Source organism: Diceros bicornis, chromosome 5, assembly GCF_020826845.1.
Source record: "Diceros bicornis minor isolate mBicDic1 chromosome 5, mDicBic1.mat.cur, whole genome shotgun sequence".
Lineage (NCBI taxonomy): Eukaryota > Metazoa > Chordata > Mammalia > Perissodactyla > Rhinocerotidae > Diceros > Diceros bicornis.
In genome coordinates this window covers 69,865,301-69,892,666 of record NC_080744.1, presented here as the reverse complement: position 1 = coordinate 69,892,666, position 27,366 = coordinate 69,865,301, and the positions used below count along the sequence as shown (strand labels likewise).

General features: G+C 38.8%; 1 protein-coding gene across 3 annotated transcripts in view; it reads right to left on the bottom strand.

Moving 5' to 3' along the window:
* Positions 1–25,654, bottom strand: part of ETFA (electron transfer flavoprotein subunit alpha) — a 76,607-nt gene extending 50,953 nt beyond the window's left edge. The window contains exons 1-5 of one of the 3 annotated variants that reach the window (XR_009220089.1): positions 25,536–25,653; positions 12,412–12,558; positions 9,480–9,561; positions 9,295–9,377; positions 373–472 (exon numbers count right to left, since the gene is read on the bottom strand). Coding sequence is in view for 2 of the 3 variants with exons in the window: in XM_058542160.1 (XP_058398143.1) it covers positions 373–472; positions 9,295–9,377; positions 9,480–9,561; positions 12,412–12,558; positions 25,536–25,574 (451 nt within the window). In the remaining variant the exon portion in view is untranslated. Of the gene's footprint in view, positions 1–372; positions 473–9,294; positions 9,378–9,479; positions 9,562–12,411; positions 12,559–25,535 lie in introns of all 3 variants that reach the window. The other 2 variants (XM_058542160.1, XM_058542159.1) reach the window with 2 other exon arrangements.
* Between the last annotated feature and the right edge of the window lie 1,712 nt (positions 25,655–27,366).

The following is a 27,366-nucleotide window of genomic DNA, read 5'->3' as shown; positions in this document are numbered from 1 at the left end:
ATGGAAATGGAGTAGAAGCAGCAAAGAAGATTGAGAATCCTGTTTAAAAAAAATAGAAAGCATGCTTTTCCAGGTGGCACTTACAAAATATATTGAATAGTGAATCTAATTTTTATTGATCACTGGAAAAATCTCACTCTGTAAACTGAATGACAAGGAAAGAAGGAACTGTGCTCTGGATCTATCAGAAAGAATGTCACGTCATGGTCTAGTAGCAATTCTAAGAATAAGATTTTTCTCATAAACCTTTAAGATAGCCCATTTAAAGCAAGTGAATGCCTTGTTTTAAAATCCTATCTTCAAGATTAATTTCTGCTTTTAAAATTTACAAAAATTTAACATTTTGATTAATTATTTTCCTTGAGTACTCACCTGCATAAATAGTTCTCACAAATGTGTCAGGTGACTTGATTGCAATGATGTCAGAAATTGGGGCAACATCAAGTTTGGCTGCTATTCTGGGTAAAAGGTTCTTAAAAGCAAAATAAGCAGTGAGTTACATGCTAATGGATGGCTATAAACTATCAGCAATAACATTCTCTAAATGCATATTCTGTAGAAATTTTAATTCACATATTTTATATTTCACATGCATCTTTAGACATACTACAACTTCAAGTACAACTTTTTGGACAGTCTTTGAGACTAAGTAAGAGCCTACCATTACTTTAACTACATTAAGAGTTTTATGGGGCCGGCCCGGTGGCGCAAGCGGTTAAGTGTGCGTGCTCCACTGCAGTGGCCCGGGGTTCGCCGGTTCGGATTCCGGGCATGAACCAACGCACCGCTTGTCAAGCCATGCTGTGGCGGCGTCCTATACAAAGTAGAGGAAGATGGGCATGGATGTTAGCCCAGGGCCAGTCTTCCTCAGCAAAAAAAAAAGAGGAGGATTGGCAGATATTAGCTCAGGGCTGATCTTCCTCACAAAAAAAAAAAAAGAGTTTTATGAGTTTTACTGTAATAAACCACCTTAACTCAGTATGTTGAATTATGACATATGATATTTGCTTTAATGAACATCACTTACAAAGTGCTTTAATGAACATCACCTACAAAAATCCATAGTTATGGATTACTGAATTTAGATAAGAAAAGATATAAAAATATTTAGAAGAGTAGTAAAATTCTCAAATACTGAAAAGAATATACTTGTATATATTTACTGTCTCATCCACAAGATCTTTTACACAAACCTCATGGTAACCACTAAACAAAGAATCAGAGCAGAGGCACAAATCATAAATAAACAAAAAACTGAGAAAACCACCACACTGAAATGCCAGTCAGAAATACAAGGGAAGAAAAACAATGGAAATATAGAACAACCAGAAACAAGAGATAAAATTGCAGTATTAAGCCCTCATATATTAATAATCACTCTAAATGTAAATGGATTGAATTCTCCAATCAAAAGACACAGAGTGGCTGGATGGATTAAAAAATAAGACCCAACAATATACTGCCCTCAGGAAACACACCTCAGCTCTAAACATAAACACAGGCTCAGAGTGAAGGGATAGAAGACGATACCCCAACCAATGGCAAGCAAAAGAAAGCAGGTGTTGCCATACTTACATCAGACAAAGCAGACTTCAAGATAAAAATGACAATGAAAGACAAAGAGGAGCAGTATCTAATAATAAAAGGGACATTTCACGAAGAGGACATAACACTTATGAATATATATGCATCAAACACAGGAGCACCAGAGTATATAAAGCAACTATTAACAGACCTAAAGGGAGAAATCAACAGCAATACAATAATAGTAGGGGACCTCAACACCCCACTTACATCAATGGATAGATCATCCAGACAGAAATTCAGCAAGGAAATAGTCGCCTTAAATGAAACACTACACCAGATAGACTTAATAGATATATATATAGAACATTCCATCCAAAAACAGCAGAATACACATTCTTCTCAAGTGCACATGGAACATTCTCAAAGACAGACCATATGCTGGGAGACAAGGCAAGCTTCAATAAATTTAAGAAGATTAAAATCATAACAAGCATCTTCTCTGACCACAATGCTCTGAAACTAGAAATCGATTATATGACAAAAACTGGGCAAGTCACAAATATGTGGAGACTAAACAATATGCTACCGAACAACCACTGGATCAATGAAGAAATCACAGAAGAAATCAAAAAATACTTAGAGACAAATGAAAATGAAAATACAACATACCAACTCTAATGGGATGCAGCAAAAGCAGTGCTAAGAGGGAAATTTACAGCAATACAGGCCCACCTGAACAAACAAGAAAAATCTCAAATAAGTAATCTTAAACTACACCTAACAGAATTAGAAAAAGAACAAACAAAGCCCAAAGTCAGCAGAATGAAAGAAATAATAAAACTTAGAGCAGAAATAAATGAAAGAGAGACTAAAAAACAAGAGACGGGATCAATGAAACTAACAGCTGGTTCTTTGAGAAGATAAAATTGACAAACTCTTACCCAGACTCACTAAGAAAAAGAGAAGGCTCAAATAAACTCAGAAATGAAAAAGGAGAAATTACAACAAATACCACAGAAACAGAAAGGATTGTGAGGGAATACTATGAAACACTATGAAAAACGATATGCCAACAAATTGGATAACCTAGAAGAAATGGATAAATTCTTAGGCTCATACAACCTCCCAAAACTGAATTAATAAGAAATAGGGAATCTGAATAGACCAACCACAAGAGATTGAAACAGTAATCAAAAACCTCCCAAAAAACAAAAGTCCAGGACCAGATGGCTTCTCTGGAGAATTCTACCAAACATTCAAAGAATATTTAATACCTATCCTTCTCAAACTACTCCAAAAAACTGAAGATGACAGAACGCTTCCTAACTCATTCTATGAGGCCAACATTACCCTGCTACCAAAACCAGAGAAGGACAACACAAAGAAGGAAAATTACATGCCAATATTGCTGATGAACATAGATGCAAAAATCCTCAACAAAATGTTGGCAAACCAAATACAGCAATTCATTAAAAGGATCATATACCATTATCAAGTGGGATTTATATCAGGGAAGCAGGAATGGCTCAACATCCGCAAATTTATCAATGTGATACACCACATTAACAAAATGAGGAATAAAAATTACAGAGCTGGCCTGGTGGCGTAGTGGTTAAGTTTGCACACTCTGCTTCAGCGGTCCAGGGTTCACAGGTTCGGATCCCGGCACAGACCTGCACACTGCTTATCAAGCCATGCTGTGGCAGGCGTCCCACATATAAAGCAGAGGAAGATGGGCACGGATGTTAGCCCAGGGCCAATCTTCCTCAGCAAAAAAAAAACAACAAAACAAATGATCATCTCAACAGATGCAGAGAAAGCATTTGACAAGATCCCACATCCATTTATGATAAAAACTCTCAATAAAATGTGTAGAGAAGGAAAGTACCTCAACATAATAAAGACCATATATGACAAAACCACAACCAACATCATACTTAATGGTGAAAAACTGAAAGCCATCCCTCTGAGAACAGGAACAAGACGAGGGTGCCCACTCTCGCCACTCTTATTCAACATAGTATTGGAGGTTTTGGACAGAGCAATTAGGCAAAGAAAAGAAATAAAAAGTATCCAAATTGGCAAAGAAGAAGTGAAACTTTCACTGCAGACAACATGATTTTATACATAGAAAACCCTAAAGAATCCATTGGAAAACCATTAGAAATAATCAAAAACTACAGCAAAGTTGCAGGGTACAAAATCAACTTACAAAAGTCAGTTGCATTTCTACACACTAATAAGGCACTAGCAGAAAGAGAAGTCAAGAATACAATCCCATTTACAATCACAACAAAAAGAATAAAATATCTAGGAATAAATTTAATCAAGGAGGTGAAAGACCTATACACTGAAAACTATAAGACATTATTGAAAGAAATCAAAGAAGACATAAAGAAATGGAAAGATATTCCATGCTCTTGGATTGGAAGAATAAACATAGTTAAAATGTCCATATTACCTAAAGCAATCTACAGATTCAATGCAATCCCTATCAGAATCCCAATGATATTCTTCCCGGAAATAGAACAAAGAATCCTAAAATTCATGTGGAATGACAAAAGACCCCGAATAGCCAAAGCAATCCTGAGAAAAAAACAAAACTGGAAGCATCACAATCCTTGACTTCAAAATATACCACAAAGCTATAGTAATCAAAACAGCATGGTACTGGCACAAAAACAGACACACAAATAATGGAACAGAATTAAGAGCCCAGAAATAAAACTACACATCTATGGACCGCTAATCTTTGACAAAGGAGCCAAGAACATACAGTAGAGAAAAGAAAGTCTCTTCAATAAATGGTGTTGGGAAAACTACACAGTCATGTGCAAAAGAATAAAGCAGACCATTATCTTACACCATAGACAAAAATTAACTCACAATGGATTAAAGACTTGAATGTAAGACCCGAAACCATAAAACTCCTAGAAGAAAATACAGGCAGTACACTCTCTGACATTGGTCTTGGCAGCATCTTTTCAAATACCATGTCTACCTAGGCATGGGAAACAAAAGAAAAAAATAAACAAATGCGACTACATCAGAACAAAGAGCTTCTGCAAGGCAAAGGAAACCAGGAACAAAACGAAAAGACAACCCGCCAACTGGGAGAAAATATTGCAAATCATATATCCAACAAGGGGTTAATCTCCAAACTATATAAAGAACTCATATAACTCAACAACAAAAAAACAAGCAACTCAACCAAAAAATGGGCAGAGGATATGAACAGACATTTTTCCAAAGAAAATATACAGATGGCCAACAGGCACATGAGAAGATGTTCAACATCACTAATCATTATCAGAATGCAAATCAAAACTACAATGAGATATCACCTTATACCTGGCAGAATGGCTATAATTATCAAGACAAAAAACAACAAATGTTGGAGAGGATGTGGAAAAAACGGAACCCTCATACACTGCTGGTGGGAATGCAAACTGGTGCAGCCACTATGGAAAACAGTATGGAGATTTCTCAAAAAACTAAAAATAGAAATAGTATACAATCTAGCTATCCCACTGACTGGGTATTTATCCTAAAATTTGAAATCAACATTCAAAGAGACTGATGCACCTCTATGTTTATTGCAGCATTATTCACAATAGCCAAGACGTGGAAGCAACCCAAGGGCCCATCAACTGATGAATGGATAAAGAAGATGTGGTGTATATATACAATGGAATACTACTCAGCCGTAAAAAAGACAACATCATCCCATTTGCGACAACATGGATGGACCTCGAGGGTATTATGTTAAGCGAAATAAGCCAGACAGAGAAAGACAAACACCATATGATTTCACTCATATGTTGAAGATAAACAAATACATGGATAAAGAGAACAGATTAGAGGTTACCAGAGGTGAAGGAGGTGAGGGGATGGGCAAAAGGGATAAAGGGGCACATATATATGATGATGGATAAAAATTACACTATTGGCGGGCCAGCCCCAGTGGCCTAGTGGTTAAGTTTGGTGCACTCTGCTTTGGAGGCCCAGGTTCGGTTCTTTTGCAGACCTACAACACTCATCTGTCAGTGGCTATGCTGTGGTGGCAGCTCACATACAAAAAGAACAAGATTAGCAGCGGATGTTAGCTGAGGGTGAATCTTCCCCAGCAAAAAAAAAAAAAAAAAAAATAGACTACTGGTGGTGAGCATGATGCCGTCTATACAGAAACTGACATAGAATAATGTACAAGGAAACTATACAATGTTATAAATCAATATGACCTCAGTAAAATTGAAAAAAAAAAAAAAGAAAAGAAAGAGTTTGGGAAAACAATTAAAATGCCATTAAAGGGGCTGGTCCGGTGGCATAGTGGTTAACTTTGCACGCTCCACTTTGGCAGTCCAGGGTTCACTGGTTTGGATCTCGGGAGCAGACCTACATACCACTCATTAAGCCATGCTGTAGCGTCCCATATACAAAGCGGAGGACGATGGGCACAGATGTTAGCTCAGGGCTAATTGTCCTCAGCAAAAAGAGGAAGTTTGGCAACAGATATTAGCTTAGGGCCCATCTTCCTCACCAAAAAAAAAAGGAAGTGCCATTAAATATAGTTCTAACGTGATAAATAAGAGGTGTAGAAGACAACTACTTTTAAAACAAAACAAATCTGTCAGTATTTAAAGCCTGCTTCAGTTAAGCAACTCTTTTCCTAAACCACCTTCTTTAACTGTTCAGGAAATACTACTAGAATATTGCTACCTAGCTGAGAGGATTCTCTCACAAATTTTACGTTATACAGACTGTGTGTCTTTTTAAAGTTTTAGAACTTTCTAAATTCCTTAAAATTTAATATCTTTTCTACTTCCATTATCACTTGTTTTATTTTAGTACATCTTGAAAAAAACTTACCACCGTGCTTAAAGGCATACGTTTTTCAGGGTTTGATCTTCCATCTACATGTCCTGAGAGGGTGGATGGTAAAAAGATCTATCTCTGCGCTATCCAACAGGCTTTACCATCTGGTTTCAGGGAAGGAGAGGCAATAACTGCCAGTGTTATTTTCATGCATAAAAAGATGACAAATTTTAAAATTCTAGCATACCAGTAAAAAAAGTGTGGTATCTCAAAACCACAGTTGGTGAAGGACTGTTATAGGGCAAATAGTTTAGCTTCATCTGATGGTCTCTTTCTCATTCCAAACCCATTCAGAGGCAGCAGCACCAAGTACTATTATGTGACTCTTGTTCCCAAAATTTCCATAAGTCACAACACAGCAATCAAGGCCAGAGTATTAAAATCTAGCTAATTAGATACAACAAACACCTTTTCTTGGTTTAACGATCTTTTAGGTGAACTGTCATCACAGAAACTCAAGACTCATGAAATTGTGTAAATCATCCAAAACAGGATCAAAACTCTCAGAAAGGAAATCTTTTAGTGCAACGCTCATATCTAACATCCCAAAGCACAGTAGTGGGATGCCATGTTTCTGACTTAATCATCTCCAGGGAAAGGAAAACCTACCATAGAGGAAATCCATTCCATTTTTTAACATCTCTAGTTGGTGGATCTTAGATGTCACTTGGTCAAACTGCATCATTTCACATAAGAAAAACAGACTTCAGGAAGGTAAATGACTAGCCCAAGGTCATGTATGTCTGTAGAACCATCTTACTTATCAATTACTAAACCTTATACAAAAATTGAAAAGCTTATGAGTCTGCAATGTGACAACCTAATAAAAGAAGAATTGTTCACTAAACTCATGTGTTTACATTATACACTGAAAATTCTGTTATTGCCTAGACATTCTATTAACCTTAAAAGAAAAATTTTAATGAGTTCAAATTGATAATTCTAGAGGTTAAAAACAAACTAGAACAATTTATGTGGGTGACTGTGCAAGGTCCCTACACAGTTTGTGGTGATTCATCTCTAGAAGCAATACCGTACCACAGATAAATATTCACAAACACTACTCATTTTGCAAGAAAAGAGATCAATGTATTGGGACCTCACTGTTACTGCCACTCAACATGGTTAGCTGATGAAAGAGCTTATATCTTATTCCCCAAACTCATACTTAAAAATCAATGATAATAGAATTGTGAACGTAAAAGGGAAAAAAGTCAAATTAAGGCAACTCAAAGAAGAAATAAAAATGACAAATACCTATATGAAAAGATGTTTGATCTCACTATCAACTGGAGAAATACAAAATTTAAAAAGATACAATTTTTCACCCATCAGATTAAGGGTAAAAAATGTTAAAATGTACAACACAGTGTTGGCAAGGTTCTCTCACATGACACTGTGGAGTGTAAACTGAGGCATCCTTTTAAGAGAGTAATTTAGCAATATACATCAAAATTTTAAAAGCACATAGTCTTTACCCAGCTATTTCACTTCTAGAACTCTACTTTTTGTGTGTGTCTGGTTTTTTTTTGGTGAGGAAGATTAGCCTGGAGCTAACATCTGTGCCCATCTTCCTCTACTTAAATACAGGACGCCGCCACAGCATGGCTTAATGAGCAGTGTGTAGGTCCGCGCCCAGGATCTGAACCCACGAACCCTGAGCCACTGAAGTGGAGTATGCAAACTTAACCACTACACCGCTGGGCCGGCCCCTAGAACTCTATTTTAAATAAATACCAGCACCTGTATACAAAGATGTATGTACAGGGATGTTTCCTTGCAGCAAAGTTAATAAATGCAAAAAATTAGAAAAAACCCTACTGTCCATTCTTGGCTAAATACAATTATGCAGCCATAAAAAAAATGAGACAGACACGTTATGAAAAAATATTTTCAAGACATACTCAGGTAAAAACCACTAGCTGCAAAACAATTCATGCAATGTTATCCCATTTTAGAGGTAAAAAAAAAAAACTGCACATATATTATAATTTGAAAACCCGCAAAAAGAGGCCTAAAAGAATGTACAATTGTTAAAACCTGTACTTCTGAAGACAGAAGACAGAGATAGGAATAAGAAAGGGGATTTGGATACCTTGCTGTATATACTGCTGTACTGTATGCATCCTTTATAATAAGAACGTATTTGTGTACAACTTAATTTATAATATTTAAAAGTAAAAAAAAAGTGCAGCTTATTAAGAATGGGATAAAAGAAAAGGGAGCTAGGATAATACCCATGGCCACAGAGAGAGCAAGAAAGACCCACTGACAAATTCATTCTCTTGGGGCCCCCCACCTCCTCCCCTTTTTTAAAAACTTCACGCTGACCACTATCCATCTGACAGCATATTCTTTCTTCTGACATATCACAATGCACATGATCAGATTACAGCTTTCTTTACCCTCAGGATGTCTTCAACCACCACACAGCCCTTCCCAACTCCCCCAACTACATAGAATTTGGCCTTGCTAAATATCATCAGCCACAAAAATAAACCATAACTTAAGATGGGTTACTAATATAAATTACATTCACACACAAACAGACAGTTCAACATTGTTTTTAAAGAAAAAAAAAAACTTTTAAATAGCCTAAATAGAGTTTTCTCCATGACAAAATCTGAAAATCTGGAAGTGGCATTCTAATAAATTATGACAAAATCTTTAAAGAACAGAGTTGCCTCCGTGACAAAATTCCAAAACCTGGAGATAGCGTTTTAAACAGAAATTATAACAAAATCGTAAAAGAATAAATGTTAGCAAAATTACAACACTCATTCAGAAAGCCACAATTAGCTATTTAAACAAAGACTGTTGTACATTTTCAGCACAATGAAATCGAACCCTTCTGAGTAGTGACATCAGATTCCACATTCTCGATCTTCTCACCTTTCCAAAGGCAGATGCTCCAGCACAGATGTGTGTGTAACTGAACTGCTTCTGAGTTGCCAAAATCAATGGTGTCAGTTCCTCTGAGAATTAAAAACATTCGATAAACACATTTCATGATATTTTCATATTCATATATTCAAGCATAATTTAGACATTACATTTTTTCCACTGGAAAACCTCACCTGGAAGGAGGCCTTTGTATGCATCATGCTGAGCCACCAGAACTTTTGCTACACCGGCTACTTTGCAAAGATCTCGTGCCACCTATGATTAAAAGAGTTTTTAATTATCTACCTAACAGAAAGATACAAATAGAGGCACCACTATAAATATCAACAGAGCGTAAAATCTTAAAGGCCAATTGCAAAAATTGTTCTTATTAGAAAAAGGGCTACTTAGGAATGAAACAAAATATTAACAAAGAAAATATAAAGCCAATTGATCTTACTACCAATTGACCTTAAACAAAAACTCCTGCCCCAAGAAAGAAAAGTACTAATTGATAAACCAAAACCACAACAGCTCTCTATTCAAATTTAATTGTAAATCGCGTTCTTTACCTTTCGCTCAAGGCAAGTGTAACTTCATCATCTTAGAAATGGTGAAAATAAGGCAATGGTTAGGTTCTCTCTCTCTCTCTCTCTCTCTCTCTCTCACTCTCTCTCCACACACATACACAATAATAACACAGCCAATACATTTCAGACTTAGGGTTTCCTAGAGGTAAAGAAGAGGACCTAATCACACTGGTCTACAGGCCACTGTACTTTATTTGGCAATAATAATTTCTGCTAATATTAAAATTAGTGAATCTGGGCAATAGAGAAAATCTTACATAACAGTACATTGTCAACCACTGAGTTCCTACCCATCTACATACATGTATCTATGATGAAGCAAAATATTTTCTATTTTAATTCCTCATTTTTCCTGTTTGGCATCAGGATGGGTTTCTGGGAAAGTTTTTTGATCACTGCGATTTCCTGTATACAAAAGGCAGTTAGAATTCCCCTTTCTAAATCTCTTTAATTACATCGTGACTAGTTTCTGCTTAGCAGAGATATGGCAATCATATTATGGTCTTTTGTCTTCTTGTTTACCTTCATGCTGATTCACTAATGAGCAGGCATAAAAGGCTGTGCCTCCTGCCCCCCTCAATAGACTGTAAGGTTGCAACAATATTCATTGAAGAAAGGATGCAGCGTAAAAGTACCTGTGCTGAATCAAGTATTCACTGGCAGACTATCTTGTACTATCAAAACTATCTTTTTTTTTTACTAGCAAAAACTTCAGTCACAACACAGAAGACTCACTTGCTGCTTACAATAAACAGTTACAGAAAACAGTATAAAACTGAAATCTGCTTAGGCTATTAACAGCGTCTCTTTATATAGGTACTGATTATTTTTCTTTAAGATTAGAACATGACATGATAATAAGATTGTAACTGAAGAGAAGATGACTTCTGATTTTTCTCAAAATAGTGTAAATAAAACGGCACTTCAAATATTTTTAAAGTAATATTAAAATAATTATTTAAAATCACAGCAAGGGGCTGGCCCCATGGCTTAGCAGTTAAGTGAGTGCTCCGCTGCTGGCAGCCTGGGTTCGGATGCCGGGTGTGCACCGACACACCGCTCGTCAGCCCATGCTGTGGCGGCGTCCCACATAAAGTGCAGGAAGATGGGCACGGATGTTAGCTCAGGGCCAGTCTTCCTCAGAAAAAAAAAAAGAGGAGGATTGGCATGTACGTTGGCTCAGGGCTGATCTTCCTTACAAAAAAAAAAAAAATCACAGCAAAATAAATGATCAAACTCAGAACTTACATATCTGAAAGCAGGGCAATCAAAAAAGATGACTTAGCCATATCATCATACCTTGTGGTTAATATCAACCATGTAAGATTCAATAGTTGCTAGCAGGATTTAGCTAAAGAAATTCACACAACTTAACCCCAAACTTCCTAGAATACATTCTCTTAAGATATGAATTTCAAGTAAGAAATCAGACAGAAGCGCCACTAGCACTCTGAAACTTCATATTTTATCACATGCTCTGCATCAATGCCATTTAATAAAAAATAAATCAACTCCTCTAAAAACAAACATGCTGGGCCAGCCCCGTGGCTTAGCGGTTAAGTGTGCACGCTCCGCTACTGGCGGCCTGGGTTCAGATCCCGGGCATGCACCAATGCACCGCTTCTCCGGCCATGCTGAGGCCGTGTCCCACATACAGCAACTAGAAGGATGTGCAACTATGACGTACAACTATCTACCGGGGCTTTGGGGGGAAAAAAAAAAAAAGGAGGAGGATTGGCAATAGATGTTAGCTCAGAGCTGGTCTTCCTCAGCAAAAAGAGGAGGATTAGCACGGATGTTAGCTCAGGGCTGATTTTCCTCACCAAAAAAAAAAAAAAAAAAAACATGCTCTCTCCAGATTTCCTCCTCTGAGGTCCAAGCCCCCAACTACACACTCGGCAACTCCTGTATGGTGTGACAGGGAATTGGTGGCTCAAGCTGGGTAAGCATAATTGGAGCACAATTTCAACTACACTGCAGCCCAGTGGTACAATACTCTGCAAACCATATATAGCACCTTTCCGGGGAGTTAGTTTACAAAGCTGTCCTTGTCTTATTTCAACAACAAGAACAACAACAAAAACAAAGAACATTCTTTTACTACCAGCTATAGTTTAGAAAGCACAGTACTTACATTTGAATTCTTATACCAATTAAAAATTAACACCCATGATGTTTTGTCCAGATTTACCACTTTCAGGAATTAAAAGCAATTAGCAAGTATATTCATCAATACAAAAAAGGGATTAGCTATTAACCTCTAAGGGGACTCAAATATTATCATTCTACTTGGTATCTGATGGCACATGATGGTGCCAATGAAACTAAATCAAGTCCTCCTTTCAAAAGATAAAATGCTTAGCAAGCAAACCTTTTAGCTCCTTTTTCACATGTAGTAACAGTTGTGATATTGGCCATTTAATGAGGATTAGAGCCCAGTTTGGGTTACAGTCCTCAGCATAATTCTCTTTCGCCATCTTTCCCTGTCTCTTGATGGAGATTATATTTGCTATGGTTGACCTTAAAAATTTCTCACCTTGTCACATTTGGTTCCAGCTACTAAGCAGGACACTTCACCTCCAAGATGTCTGGCTGCAGTGATGGTATTTAATGTAATGGGTGTTAGGGTATCATTTGCATGTTCAGCTATTACCAGGGTACTCTGAAATCGTAGCAATGAGGCCTAAAAGGAGAAAAAAATGGAAAAGAATGTTGTAATACAAATAGGTTTTTTTTTTAGTCTAATTGTTAAGCATGCGTGCTTTAAAGAAAAACTGTACACAAGGGGCCCATGGCGTAGTGGTTAAGTTCGCACTCCGCCTCAACAGCCCATGGTTCGCAGGTTCGGATCCCGGTTGTGGACCTATGTACCGCTTTATCAAGCCATGCAGGCATCCCACATATGAAATAGAGGGAGATGGGCACAGCTGTTAGCTCAGGGCCAATCTTCCTCAGAAAAACGAGGAGGATTGGCAGCAGATGTTAGCTCAGGGCTAATCTTCCTCACCAAAAAAAAAAAAAAAACTGTACACAACACTCAGTTCTATAAATGTATTTACAAAATACCCAGTCAATAGCAAAAAACTGAGTTCTTTGTGTCCATCACTCTATCACTAATATTCTTACCTAATACAAAAACACAAATCAGTGTTGTACTGTTAGAAAAAAAATTTTAATTATTTCAAAACAACTTTCCCATTAATCTATATTCAATTAGAAATTGCTAAATATATCTAAATCTAAAAACCTTAGATAGAACACAGTAACTATCAAATTAGGAATCAAACTACTACCAATTACATTCACTTGCAGCAATACTGCTAAAGAGTACAATACATCCAGAAATAATGGGTCAATTACTAAAGTTGATTTCTATTGCTTCAGGCAAAATGCACTCAATACCAAAGTAACAGATAATGTAAATCTGTCTTTAAAAATATAACACTACACAGCAATTTTGCTGAGGTTTCAACTGTTCAAATATGCTTCCAAATTCAAAAAAGAAGCTTGTAGACAGTATCTTGGAACCAACCAATACCCATCCATATCACCTGTGGACTATCAAGAGATCACCAATAGTTCATGGTCACCTGGATAATTCCAAACACCAGGAACACACAGATGAACAAAAATTTCATGTGCTCAAAGATTTTAAGGGAAATAAGACTTGTTCACATACAATTATAAGATAGAACAGTTTTTCAATTAATGAAGAGATCCAAAATGTTGGAGGCTGCATATCACGAGGTAGAGAATGATGAGGAAGAAAGGAATGAAGTTTAGGTGTTCTTGTCATGTGAAAAGAACAGGATGGGCACCATAGGCATGAGGAAAGAAGAAAATTCTGGAACTATCCTTGAGGGGAACGGCAATGAGAAATGAGAAAAAAGAGGCACTGATGATTGTGTGGCTTAATTCAGCAATAATCTTCAGATCCAGAGTTGGAGTGAAGAAAATATAGTATAAAATTTACCCAGAGCTGGAAATTTACAAGGAGGGTATGAATGAAGGGAAGCCAGACAAGAGACTATAATGCTGGTTACACAACTAAATTTACAAAATATCTGTTTTTTCATTTACTATATTATAAATATCAATTGTTTCATTTTAATATTTTTCGCCTTTTTATTAACATAGTATATGAACATACCAGTTTAACCAGTCTCTGTAGTCATTTAGGTTATTAATTTATTATTATTATTATAAACAATGCAGAGAAAACCATCCTCATAGCTAAATCTCTGCATGATCCTTAACAGAAGACAGTTCCTTTTGGTATAGAAAGGAACCCAGCCAGACTCTACTCTAGGTGCTCTACTTCCATAGAAGACTAAGCCAGATTCTGTGCAATCTTCAACAAGATACAGACCCTTCTTCCCCTGTACACTACTCTACCTACCTGCCTCCCTCCCTTCTCCCCTCTCTCCTACACTACCACTTCATCCCCAACCTTCTCCTCAGCCCTCTAAACCCCCTCTATCCTTGATGAACCCAATCCCAGAGCTGAGGCCCAGAGACTCTAGGGTAAGCCTTCCAGGGGTAGAAATGCTTCCTGAGCCACATCAACCTGAGGGTAGGAAGAGGACAGCATAGCAGGACATGCCAGAGGAAGGAATCACTGCACCGTGTATCAGTGGACATTTCTTGTCTTTTTCCTCCCTTTTTGTTTACTCAAAGGGAGCAAGGAAAGGGGAGAAAATGAGACTTTTGTTGTTGCCAAATCAATTACCTGTCTGTATAACTTTTTCTTTTTTACAATAAAAAATTGCCTTCTTACGGGAGGTGGTTAAAATTAAGATTAGAAATCTTTATGTGTATCTTCAGATTCTTTTCTTATAACAAATTCCTAGAAGTAGAAGTGTTAGATCAAGAGGCAGGTACGCTTTTAAGGTTTTTAATACTGACTGACACAAACTGTTCTCCATAAAAGTTGTAGCAATTCACAATTCACAATTCCTGGGATGGAATGAAAAGTTTTTAGAAGGCAAACACCATGCCTGTTCATTTTTGTATCGCCAGAGTCTAATACAAAGTTTTTTTCCAATATATATCTGTAGAATTATATGGTACTTTTTCTTTTTTAATCAGAAGAACACAATATCTTGTAAAAAAAACTTTGTAATTAGGACCCAATGGCACAATTTATGATTTAAGTCACATTTCACAAGAATTGCCAGTAACAAACTATTTATTACCAATATATATCAGACACCATATTTTTGATTATGTTTCACACATCATTTACCATAAAAATTATGAGATTTTCATCACCATTTGAAGAATAAATCCAAGATTTGGTGGCTGAAAGCCCATATTTGCTGTAAATTATAGTTCTATCATAAGATTAGGTAGTTCTCCTAAGGAATCGTCAAGCTTTTTAGAACTTCCAGGGGGACACTGTATATTCTTTTCAAGACTGTTCAAAGTTAGATTTGTAAGAGTAAACAACAACAAAAGAATATATGTAAGAACCCACTCAGTCCATCTATCTCATCAATCTTTACTAAGCATAAAGGCATTTTTTAATACTAAGTTTCCTTCTAACACAACGGTCTACCTTCTATTTCTCAGATACCACCTAAAGAGAAGCTATATCATCTCAACACAGTTATGGGGCTTAATTCAGCAATAATTGTTGTGTGTAGCCTAGAGCAGGAGAAATTGGTCTGTGACCTTCAAAATGTTATTCCTCAATTTAGAGCCCAGTTTCTTCACCTGCAAATTGAGGGAGACCAACTAGATCAGAGGTGTTCAAACTACACTCCATAGAAGGCTAAGGTTTTCAGGGAGGCACCTAAAGAATGAGCCACCAGGGCCGGCCCGGTGGTGCAAGTGGTTAAGTGCACGCGCTCTGCTGCAGCGGCCCGGGGTTCGCAGGTTCGGATCCCAGGCGTGCACCAACACACCGCTTGTTAAGCCATGCTGTGGCGGCGTCCCATATAAAGTAGAGGAAGATGGGCATGGATGTTAGCCCAGGGCCAATCTTCCTCAAGAAAAATGGGAGGATTGGCATCGGATGTTAGCTCAGGGCTAGTCCTCCTCACACACACACAAAAAAAAATGAACCACCACACAGGATAAAGTAGGAACCACGCAGGTAGGGCTGCCAGAATGGCCCCCAGCTTTGCTTTAACCAAATTAACCAAAACAACATTCATAGAGCACTGTACTAAGCATATATACATATAAAACACCTTATCTAAAACTCATAAAACTTCTATGATATAGGTACTATTATTACCCTGACTTTACAAACGAGGAAATTGGAGCTTAGAGGCTACATAGCTAGGAAGCAGAGCCAGGTTAAAAGTCCAGGTAGGTGGACTCCAGAAATTGGGTTTTTTAATTACCAGCTCACATCAAAGCACCATCATTTTTAGCTGTTTTATATATGGGTCATTCCTGTAAGATTTCCCTTGTTAAAAAAAATAGCCCTGGTCAAAAAGAAACAAAAAAGATGACATCAAAGCCCTCTTTTCCAGCTCTAAAAATTCTATAACCCTAAAATCCTATTTTAAGTAGAAGAGTAGTATAGAATACCATTAAAGATTCAAAAAGTACAGGTCCATTACTGAAAAGGTTTTTAAATAAAAGTCACTTTATTATCTTATCTTATGACCCATTGCATTGGTATAGTTTAGGGTCCTCCTTTTTATGGGGAAAAAACGAGCCAAATTCTTAAACATTTAAAGATAACTATTGAAATACTTAATAAGATAACTGCCCAGAAAGCAACCTCAATCTCTTCAAAACACTGCTACTTAAATTAAAATTAATTAATGCAGACTGGTGCCGCCATAAACTCTTGGTCATCAACCTTATCTGGGCCCTCAAAACTGCCTGGCAATGTCATTATGATATCCTTGTTGGCACTCTCACTTACTCTCCATAGCAACTATTTCAAATATCCCCTTCTGATGTTTCTCAAACTGCCAACACAGTCTGCTCCCTGCTCTCAGAAGAGAGCTTCACTTCCTATTTCATAATGAAAACTGAAGCCATCAGAAGGGACTTACTTCCCCTTCCTGATATCCAACACAGAAACTCCTACCCCTGCCCTAGCACAGTGCAAGCTGCTGCAGCTCCTTCCTCCTGGATCTGATCCCTTCGTCTGGGCTCTAGAGTCCATCCACTCAAATCTACTCAGACTTCTTTCTGTAATCTCCTCTCATAATGTCTCCAACCTCTCCCCTTTCCCAGGCTTCCTCCCGTCAATATTTTAACATGTTTGAAGTTCTCCCAACTTTAATGAATCGCAAAATTAAAAACCCACTACCCCATCTTCCACTCCAGCTCTCTAATTACTCATCAGTTAGGAATCAGTTTTTCTCAAACCTCACATCCAATCAACCACTGAAGTCATAACAATTTTTCCTTCTAAATACAGTATCTCCTAAATACATTCATTTCTCTCCATCATCAACGCCACTACGTAGTGCAGGCCATTATCCCTCTCCCATATTACTCCAATCGTCTCCCAAGCCAACTTTGCTCCCCTCCAATCCATTTCTCTCAGTCATCTTTTCATGACACAAATCTAAGGTGTTATTCCCCTGCTTAAAATATATCAATTGCTTCCTGTCCCCTAGGATACGGTAAACTAGACTCCTTAGGTTGGCTTACCAGGCATTTATTTTACAGCCTGATCTACCTCCCGAGCCATATATCCTTAACTCCATTTATACCTCATTTTTATACACTTGAACTTGCCCTGTTCTCTCTGACCTCCAGCCTTCCCACACACTGTTTCTTCTGCCTAGAGGACCTCTTCCCCTGTTACCTGATTAGCTTTCAGTTTATCATCTTAGGTTTTCTTCTTAAATGCCAGTCCCTCCAAGAAGCCTTAGTACAGTGCAGTTGTAAAAGGTACAGGCTCTGGAACCACTCGTCTGAGTTTGAATCTCACCTCCAGCATTACTTCTCTGTGACTCAGTTCCCTGATCATAAAATGGGGATGATGATAACAACAATAATAATCTCACAGAGTTGTTGTGAGGATTAAATTAGTAAATGTAAAGCTCTGGGAATAGTGCCTGGGACACAAATGCTCAATGAATGTTAGCTACACATAAAAGCCCTCTTTGAATCTCCTCAGACTAGTTAACTTTGCTAGCACCAACACAGTACCCTGAATTCCCTTCATTATAGCACTTACCACAGTTGACTATATTCACTTGATTAACTTGTCTTCCCCATTTGATTTTGAGTACAGGGGCCATATCTGATTTTCTTACCACTATAACCCTAGCCTCTACTTTACTGTCTAGCACAGAGTATATGTCCAATAAATCAACTGAACATTCTTTTTAAAAACCTCTTCATCAAAAGAATGAGATGACAAGCCACAGATTGGGAGAAAATATTTGCAAAGGCATATATATCTGATAAAGGATTGTTATCTAAAATACACAAAGAACTCTTAAAACTCAACAATAAGAAATGAACAAATTGATTTGAAAATGGGTTAAAGATTTGAATAGACACCTCACCAAAGAAGATATACAGATGGTAAATAAGCACATGTAAAGATGCTAAACATCATATGTCATTAGGGAACTGCAAATTAAAGCAAGAATGAGATACCACTACATACCTATTAGAATGGTGAAAATCCAAAACAGTGACACCACCAAATGTTGGTGAGGATGTGGAGCAAGAGGAACTCTGGTGGAAATTCAAAATGGTACAGCCACTTTGGAAGACAATTTGGCATTTTCTCACAAAACTAAATATACTCTTGCCGTACAATCCAGCAGCCATGCTCCTTGATATTTACCCAAATGGGTTGAAAACTTATGTCCACACAGAAACCTGCCCATGGATGTCTACAGCAGCTTTATTCATAATTGCCAAAACTTAGTAGAAACCAAAATGGCCTTCAGTAGGTGAATGGATAAACTGTGGTACTTCCAGCAAATGGAATATTATTCAGCGCTTAAAAAAAAAAAAAGCTATCAGGCCATGAAAAGTCATGGAGGAACCTTAAATGAGTATTACTAAGTGAAAAGCCAGTCTGAAAAGGCTACATACTGTACGGTTCCACCTATATGACATGCTGGAAAGGCAAAGCTATGGAGACAATAAAAAGATCAGTAGTTGCCAGGGGTTAGTGGGGGACAGAGGGATGAACAGGCAGAGCACAGGGGATTTCAGGGCAGTGAAACTATCCTGTGTGATACTATAATGGTGGATACATGTCACTGTACATTTGTCAAAACCCACATCAAGAGTGAACCCTAATGTAAACTACCGACCTTGGGTAATAATGATGTATCAATGTAGGTTCATCAATTGCAACAAACGTACCACTCTGGTGGAAGATGTTGATAGTGAGGGAGACTGAGTGGGTAGGGGGCAAGGAGGATATGGGAACAAATGTTCCATACTTTCTGTTCAATTTTGCTGTGAACCTAAAACGGCTTCAAAAAATAAAGTCTATTGTTTTTTAAATCTTCTATTGCTTTAAAAACATCCTTTTAATACTTCTAACTTTATACACTGAGCTATAAAAAGCTATTTTAAGACTCTACATCAGCCATTCTCCAATGTTACTCATCTGAGCCACAGAAAATGACGTGAATGACTGTTTTCTTAATTCTCCCAAGAACGAACATATCTAGGACCATTCTAGACACAGAAGAGAGAAGTTAAATTCATTACATACAGTAGATCCTTCAAGATTATAAATGCTTGTTTCCACTTTACCCTTACATCTTCCTTACGTGTGTGTGGGTGTGCAAGAAGTTTATTGGGAAGTACTCTTGGAAACCACATTCCTGAGGCATCAAGGAAATAGGCATGGGCAGTGGAAGAAGGAAAACTGCAAAACCTCAATGCAGTCCCAACAAAGACCTTAGCTGATCCCACAAGGAGCCCTGGAGCTAGGATGGCCCTTCAGAGCTGTGCAGAATTGAAGCAAGGGGGCTGTAAATCTTTCTTTTTATATTGTGTCATTACTCCAGCACTATTTATTCTTAATTTCCAGAGCCCCTTCAGCTTGTTCCACTTTACCTTAGAAAGAATTCACATGGACCTTAAGTTGTTTTTTTTTTTTTTTTAATAATCAAACTAACGTGACTGATGCTTTCTTTTACTTGTTTCTAGTTCAACTCTGGAAATAACGCCATATTAAAAAAGCAAGATATGTTGGGGCCAGCCCCGTGGCATAGTGGTTAAGTTCGGCATGCTCTACTTCAGTGGCCCGGGGTTCGCAGGTTCGGATCCCCAAGCGCGGAGCTACACCACTCATCAGCCATACTGTGGTGGCAACCCACATACAAAATAGAGGAAGAATGGCACAGATGTTAGCTCAGGGCAAATCTTCCTCACCAAAAAAAAAAAAGCAAGATATGTATCTCATAAGAACACATACAATATGAACAGACAAAACTCAAAAATGAAGTGACATTTTTACCTAAAGAAAATCCTTCACCCTTACTATTACTTCATCACCCAATAACAATAGTTGTAAAGCACCTTAGTTTACAAAGTAATTGCACAAATATCTTTTCAGAGTGTTTCCAGCCTCCTAACTAGATTAATCCTCTCCCCCATTACAAGTTCCCCAAAAAGCCTATACACCTTTCTGTTAACAATGATCACACTTAAAACAGTATGTTCAATGTTTGTCTTTCCCAGTCTATTCATACCACGTGGGAAGGGACTAAGTATGTTTTGTTTTCCACTTGTGAGCTCAGTGCCTGCCATAGCTGGCACTCAATGTTTAACAACTAAATGAAAAGTTTCCTTCCAATGACCAAAAACCAAAAAGCAACTCTTTCTACCTCATTGATAATTACCTAAGCACTTATATGTGTACCTACCAAGAACAGTATATAAAGTTGTTAAATTACTAAAACAGATACCTCATTAGGCTTTTAGAGAACTTATCTAGACTACTAACTAGACTTAGTTACAAATAGTAAAACGTGAAGTTTTCTTTCACATACTAGCCACATGCCATTATTAAGTTGACTGACCTTTATGAGATGGTATACTTCTTGAGGGCAGAGTTTAAAGGGGTTACCATCCTTTCTCTACCCTTTCAGAGCCAAATTTCTTGAAAATAATGTCCATATGCTCCACTCTACTACCTCACCTCTCTCTTTCTTCTTTACTCACAGCAAACGCTTTCACTTCCACTACCACGCTGAATCCCATCTCTTCCAAGTCACCTATGATCTAGTTATAGCGAAGTCCAATGAACACATTTTGGTCCTTCTCCTATTCAAGCTTAACAGTTTGGACACTGCTTTTGAACTAAGGAGTTCCTGATGTGATTTTAACAGTACTTTCATGTAGGAAACTACCACACGTCTTAGAAGAAAAAACAAAAGCTGGACTCTAACCTCTACTTTACCCTTACAAACCCACCCAAAACCTAAAGTAGGAAGAGTAATTTTAACCTACTTCTCCCCACCATCTTTGAAAGCTAAGTGGGGTAAGGGTAAGGGGAGGGGAGGTGTGAGGGTCTTTTTGCTTCTTAACTCAAAAACAAAAACGCAGGAATAAGCTACAAAATCTTTTCAAGTTCTACTGAAAAAATATATATATATATAATTAAAGTCACCTATCCCTATTTCAACATACATTTTGCGATAATAAAATGTATATTACATTTCTGTACTTAAACTAAATAACTTACTTTAACCTCTTTAGTAATAAAATATGGTAGCTTTTAATCATGACTAGAAATGTCATATGACATTGATTATAATATTAAAAACACAGTCAATTTACTTCACTTTAAAAACAGACAAGACCCTTAGTAGACACATTGACAGGGAGCATAATTTTACAGAATTCACCTTATGCAATAAATCTTATAGAACCACATCGAAATTGGCTCTCTGTCTTCTTTCAAAAGAAATTAAAATTTGCATGCAAATGACAGAGTTCAATCTCATTTATCAACGCTAGACCATGGACTCTGAAAGACGTCGTGTTCCTTCATACCAGTTTCATAGCTTCCGAATCATGATGGATATGCCTTCCCATCTGGCAATGAACACAGTAACAGGAACACTCAAGCAACCTTGAAAAGTGTTGCTTCACTCTCCACATAAAATGTTTCTTTGGTATCTTCTTATTAGTCAACAAATCAATTTCATATGCAAATGAATAAAATACTAATAATTCAGATTAATATCCCCACAAGAATGTTAACTAACTGCAAATACCTACATACTGCCCTCTTAGTGTGTTCTCTAGTTCTTTATTGTAGATAGATATAAAATATCATCTTCATTAACAGATGACATTGAGGAGTCCCCCAAAGATGCAGGACTTTGCTCAAGGGCACAAATCAGTAAAACTGGAAATGGAACTTAAGATACCAAATGCAAATCATTTAACTTACATTCTAACAGTTTAAGGTATCTCTTTTTTTTTCATTAATTGCAGTAAAAAACACATCATAAAATTTACCATCTTAACCATTTTTAAGTGTACAGTTTAGTAGTGTTAGTTGTACTCACAATGTTGTGTTAACAGTTTAAGGTAATCTTTTAAATCTTTTAATAGATTAACTTTAGTCTATTATTAAAAATATGGTTTCTGAAAATATATCTTCCTAAATTTACTCATGGTTAGCTATAGCACAATTTTTTAAAATTTCAAGAGTGGGGATTTTAGATAAGCTATTTTGACTTTATGACATGATAAATATAAGTACACAGGAGCCAGACTGAAGGGACTCCCACTTTAGAAATATGGGACAACTTGAGCATCAAAAAATTTAAGAGTAGTAATGGACTATAACCTACTAAATAAGGATACATGAGTCCATAAATAAATACATAAATAAGAAGGTAAAATTCTTCCTTATAAATGGTAATAAATGTAGAAGGAATGATGGAATTAGAAAAAATCACCATTTTACATCATAATAATCATTTCTCAGGCAAGATTCATCAACAGATGTTAAAACTTGTGGGTGAAAGTCTGACAAGAAACAGGAGAGTTACACAGTCTCAATGTATCTCCCCACAAATTAGTTAAAAATTACAAAGGGAGGAGTAGTAACTTGATAGTGGAGAAACCTGGTGAACAACACTTTAGTGAAGTAAAGTTAACACCACCAATAATAGGATAAACCAATATTATGAACCTCCTAATGTGATGCACTGAGAACATAATACCACTTGTGATACTCTTGCCAAAAATACACAACCTGAATGTAATCATGAGGAAATACCAGAGAAACCTAAATCGGGGAACAGTCAACAAAATAGAAGGGCTATACTCTTCAAAAATGTCAATGCCCTCAAAGAAAGGCTGAGGAACTTTTCTAACAAAGACTAAAGAGACATGAAAACTAAACACAAGGCATGATCCTGGACTATTCTACGCCAGAATAAGAAAAACTGCTATAAACAACATTAACAAGACAATTGGCAACATTTGAATCACGTCTATAGATTACTGTATCATTGTTAAATTTGCTGATTTTGCCAATTACACTGTAGTCATGAAAAGTGAACCTCCTTGTTCTTAGAAAATACAATGAATTATTTAGGAGTAAATGTCCCGTCTGCAACATACTCTCAAATGGTTACGAAAAAATAATACGTATATATGAAGAGAGATAATGTGCCAAACTGTTAACAGCTGGTGAAACTCAGCAAAGGGTTTTGAGAATTCTTTATGTTATTCTTTTTTTTTTTTTTTTTTTTGTGAGGAAGATCAGCCCTGAGCTAACATCCATGCTGAATCCTCCTCTTTTTTGCTGAGGAAGACCGCCTCTGAGCTAACATCTATTGCCAATCCTCCTCCTTGCCACCCCCCCCCCACCTCCGCCAAAGCCCCAGTAGATAGTCGTATGTCATAGCTGCACATCCTTCTAGTTGCTGTATGTGGGACCAGGCCTCAGCATGGCCGGACAAGCGGTGCGTCGGTGCGCGCCCGGGATCCGAACCCGGGCTGCCAGTAGCGGAGCGCACGCACTCAACCGCTAAGCCATGGGGCCGGCCCTCTTTATGTTATTCTTGCAACTTTTCTTTAAGTTTGAAATTTCAAAATTTAAAAAGTTAAATACGTATGTGTATTTATGTATCCATCTTAGAAGTATTCCCGCCATTTTCTTATACATTTGAAATTCAAATCTCTCAAATGTTCTTAATGACTTTAGAGTAGCTACTCTACTTAGCTTGACTTCAAATTTTAAAAATAAGTCAAGGTCAAAGTCTTTGGCAAACCACAGTAAAGATCTGGAAATACTGTCTATGTATATTGGCAAATTGTGTTGATGATAATTACTTAAGCTAATCATTCCATTTTCTCTATTAGTGCCACAAAATGAGTTCTGAATTCCCCCCACCACAATTATTTCACTTATGCTAGACTTCTAACCTGTCCACAAAACTTCCAATTACTGCACAGATAAGTATTTTTCTGTGAGTACGGCTTCCATACCAGGAATTTTGCCAAATACATGACTTTAACTTGTTTTTGTCTAGATCTTCTGAGGAAAAAAATCTCATAGGGAAAGACTAAACACTGACCTGAAAGATGTGGGTCTGAACTTTTTGTGGGGAGGGAGAGGGTCAGGATTGTTTTTATGGAAAAAGAATATACAAGAAAAGGTCCTACAGACATCTAGAAAGATTGCCAGCTATGTCTTAGGGAGAAAATCCCAATGGTGGATGGGAAAACATGCATGCACAAAAAAAATTATAGAACAAGTACAAAACATCAGGAAAGTTTCTGACCCAAGTTTTTCTCACTTAACCTAACTGTAAATTAGAAAATCTACAGAATCCACAATATAAATTGCTATTGCCTTGTAATTGGTCAATCTCCAAATATTGCTGTCCCACAGTATTAGGACAAAAATATATTTTCTATCAGTCTTTCTCACAATAAAAGAGAGAAATGTGGTAAACTCATGATTTGTCACTAACGAAAGCATCAAAAACTTACCACTACTAACAGTTCCCTGGCTATTTAACGAACAATCTGCTGGCTTAAAAGCAGGTCAGCCTGCAGTATAAAAAGACGTCCGCCTTTCAAAATTGGCTAAAGCTGTCAAACTGGATGGCAGACTTCACACAAAATCACCTAAACTCAGGACTGCCCCATTAGCCAGAGAGCAGAGCAAGTTTCCCCAACCACATCGCCCTTCACCCCCAGCCCTTGACTGAAAGTGGATTCGAACAGCCACAATGCCCCCAGTGAAAATGTTTAATTCTTCCAGAAATGTCGGCTTCCAGGCTGAATGCAGGTTTTAAACTCCTTCCAAGAGGGCATTCCAGGGGCATTTTCCTCCCTCGGGTAAAGATTTCCCAGGGGCGCAGGTGCCCGCTGCCCGCCAAACGTGGAGACCCCGGCGGCCCGGCCGCGCGAAGAGTAAATCTGGAGTGTGGGAGGGAGGCTGCGGAGAGAGCCGAGAGGAGGGGCAGCGGAAGCGCAGGCTCTTTATTCTGGGTCACTCTGACCCGCAACCTCCGACCTCGGCCCCCAGCTGGCGGCCCGGAAGGAGTCAAGGGCAGCCCCCCCGCCCCCCCGCCCCGAACTTTGGCCCGAGCCCCAGGCCAGCCTGGGCCTGCCTTCGCGAGGGCCGGTCAGGTCTGTGGGAGCCGGTGACCTTCGCCAAGACCCTCACAGGGACGGCAGGTTGAGGCTGGACCGTCGCCGGGCTCTGCCCCCGCTGCCCGGACTCACTGCCCGCCGGAGCTGCCCAAGAGCCGCCGCTCGGAACATGGTCTCTGCTCTCACTCCCCTCGCTGCACCCTCAGCTTCTCAGCACCCAGGAGCCGGACCAAGCTGCACCGTCTCCGCCAGTCACAGTAACGCTCGCGAGACGCGCGAACGAGAGCGGACGCCCCAGGCGAGGAGAGCGAGCTTACCTTCCTGCCTGCCCATTGGGTGGGTCGCGCAGCCAATGAGGACGGTGGAAAGTTAAGGGCTAGACTAGGGAGTGGGGCAAAGGTGAAGCTGGTCTCTAGGAGGCCTCCGGTGAAGCGAGGTACAAAGAGGCTGGGGCGAAGCAGAGGCGCTGCCGGTGGCAGTGGCCTAGACCGCTTCCCAGCCCCGCAGTGGGCCACGTTGTTAGAGTGAACTTTCCCACTGAGCTGATAACGTCACTCTTCCCAGCCTGCTGGATGAAATCCACCCTTCTCACTCCAGTTGTTCTTTGGCTCGCTCATTTATTCACAGATCTCAACGCTAGACCTGTAATGTGCTAAATACATTTTCCAGGTCAGGGAAATATAATAAAAGGATGCATAAGATGTTTACCTCACCGGACTCGGGAGGAAACATACAAGTGAACATATCATTACTATGATATGAAGGGATTCACTGAATTGGTGATATTTGAGCTGGGTTCTAGAAGAAGGAACCCTGTGGGCACAAACAGGTAAGGAACAGAACGGGAAGGTTCAAGGACAAGGGGCAGGACTCTGTGTGCTGCCTGCAGAAGGAGGCAGAATGGCTGGAGATGCAGCTGGAAGAGCCGATTGGGAAATCCCCACTCTACCTATCCCTAGGCAGTCCCACCAACACCCTGGCTTCAATGTTGTTGACTGCCAAATCTCCCCTGATCTTTGGATCCACGTATCCACCTGCCTACTGGGTATCTCCCCAGGATGTCCCTCAGTACCTCAAACCCACGTGTCCACAACTAACTCAGCATTCTCTTCCAGATTTCATTCTCCTCCTGTAGTCCCTTTCTCAGGGAACGCTGTCCGCCTCCACGCTGCTGCTCAAGCCAGAAACCTGGGGGTCATCCTCGACTCCTTTCTCTCTTTTATCCCCTGTCCTATCTGTCACTAAGTTCAGCAGTTCCACTCCCAAAACAGCTCCCAAATCCCTCTAGGACTCTCTTCTACCCTACCCTGTGTTTGGACTGCTGCAGCTGCCTCTTTACTGTTCTCCCAGCTTCCAGTCTTCCTCCTCTAATCCATCTCCCACTGCAACCAAAGGGTAAACTGGTGAGGTTACTCTCTTGTTGAATACACTTCAATGGCTCCCCATTGCTTTTAGGATAAAATGCAAACCTCTTAACATGACTTGTTATTTGTTGGGTGAATCAACGAGTCAATAAACGACTTGCTAAAGACTCTGGACTTTACCATGAATTTTTGTGTGTGTGTGTGAGGAAGACTGGCCTTGAACTAACATCTGTTGCCAATCTTCCTCTTTTTGCTTGAGGAAGATTGGCCCTGAGCTAACATCTGTAGCAATCTTCCTCTATTTTGTATGTGGGACGCCACCACAGACTGGCTTGACAAGCAGCATGTAGGTTCGTGCCTGGAACCCGAACCTGCAAACCCCGGGCTGCCGAAGCAGAGCATGCAAACTTAACCACTCCCCCCGCTCCGGGCTGGCCCCACCATGAAGTTTTTAAGCAGGGGAGTGGTATGTTTAGAACTTGTCTCAATTCCCAATTTGCAACAACCTACCTTTCCAACCTTGTTAGTCTACCAACAAATCTCATTGGCTCTGCCTTCAAAAGATGTCCAGACTCCAACAACTTCCGCCAACACTTCTT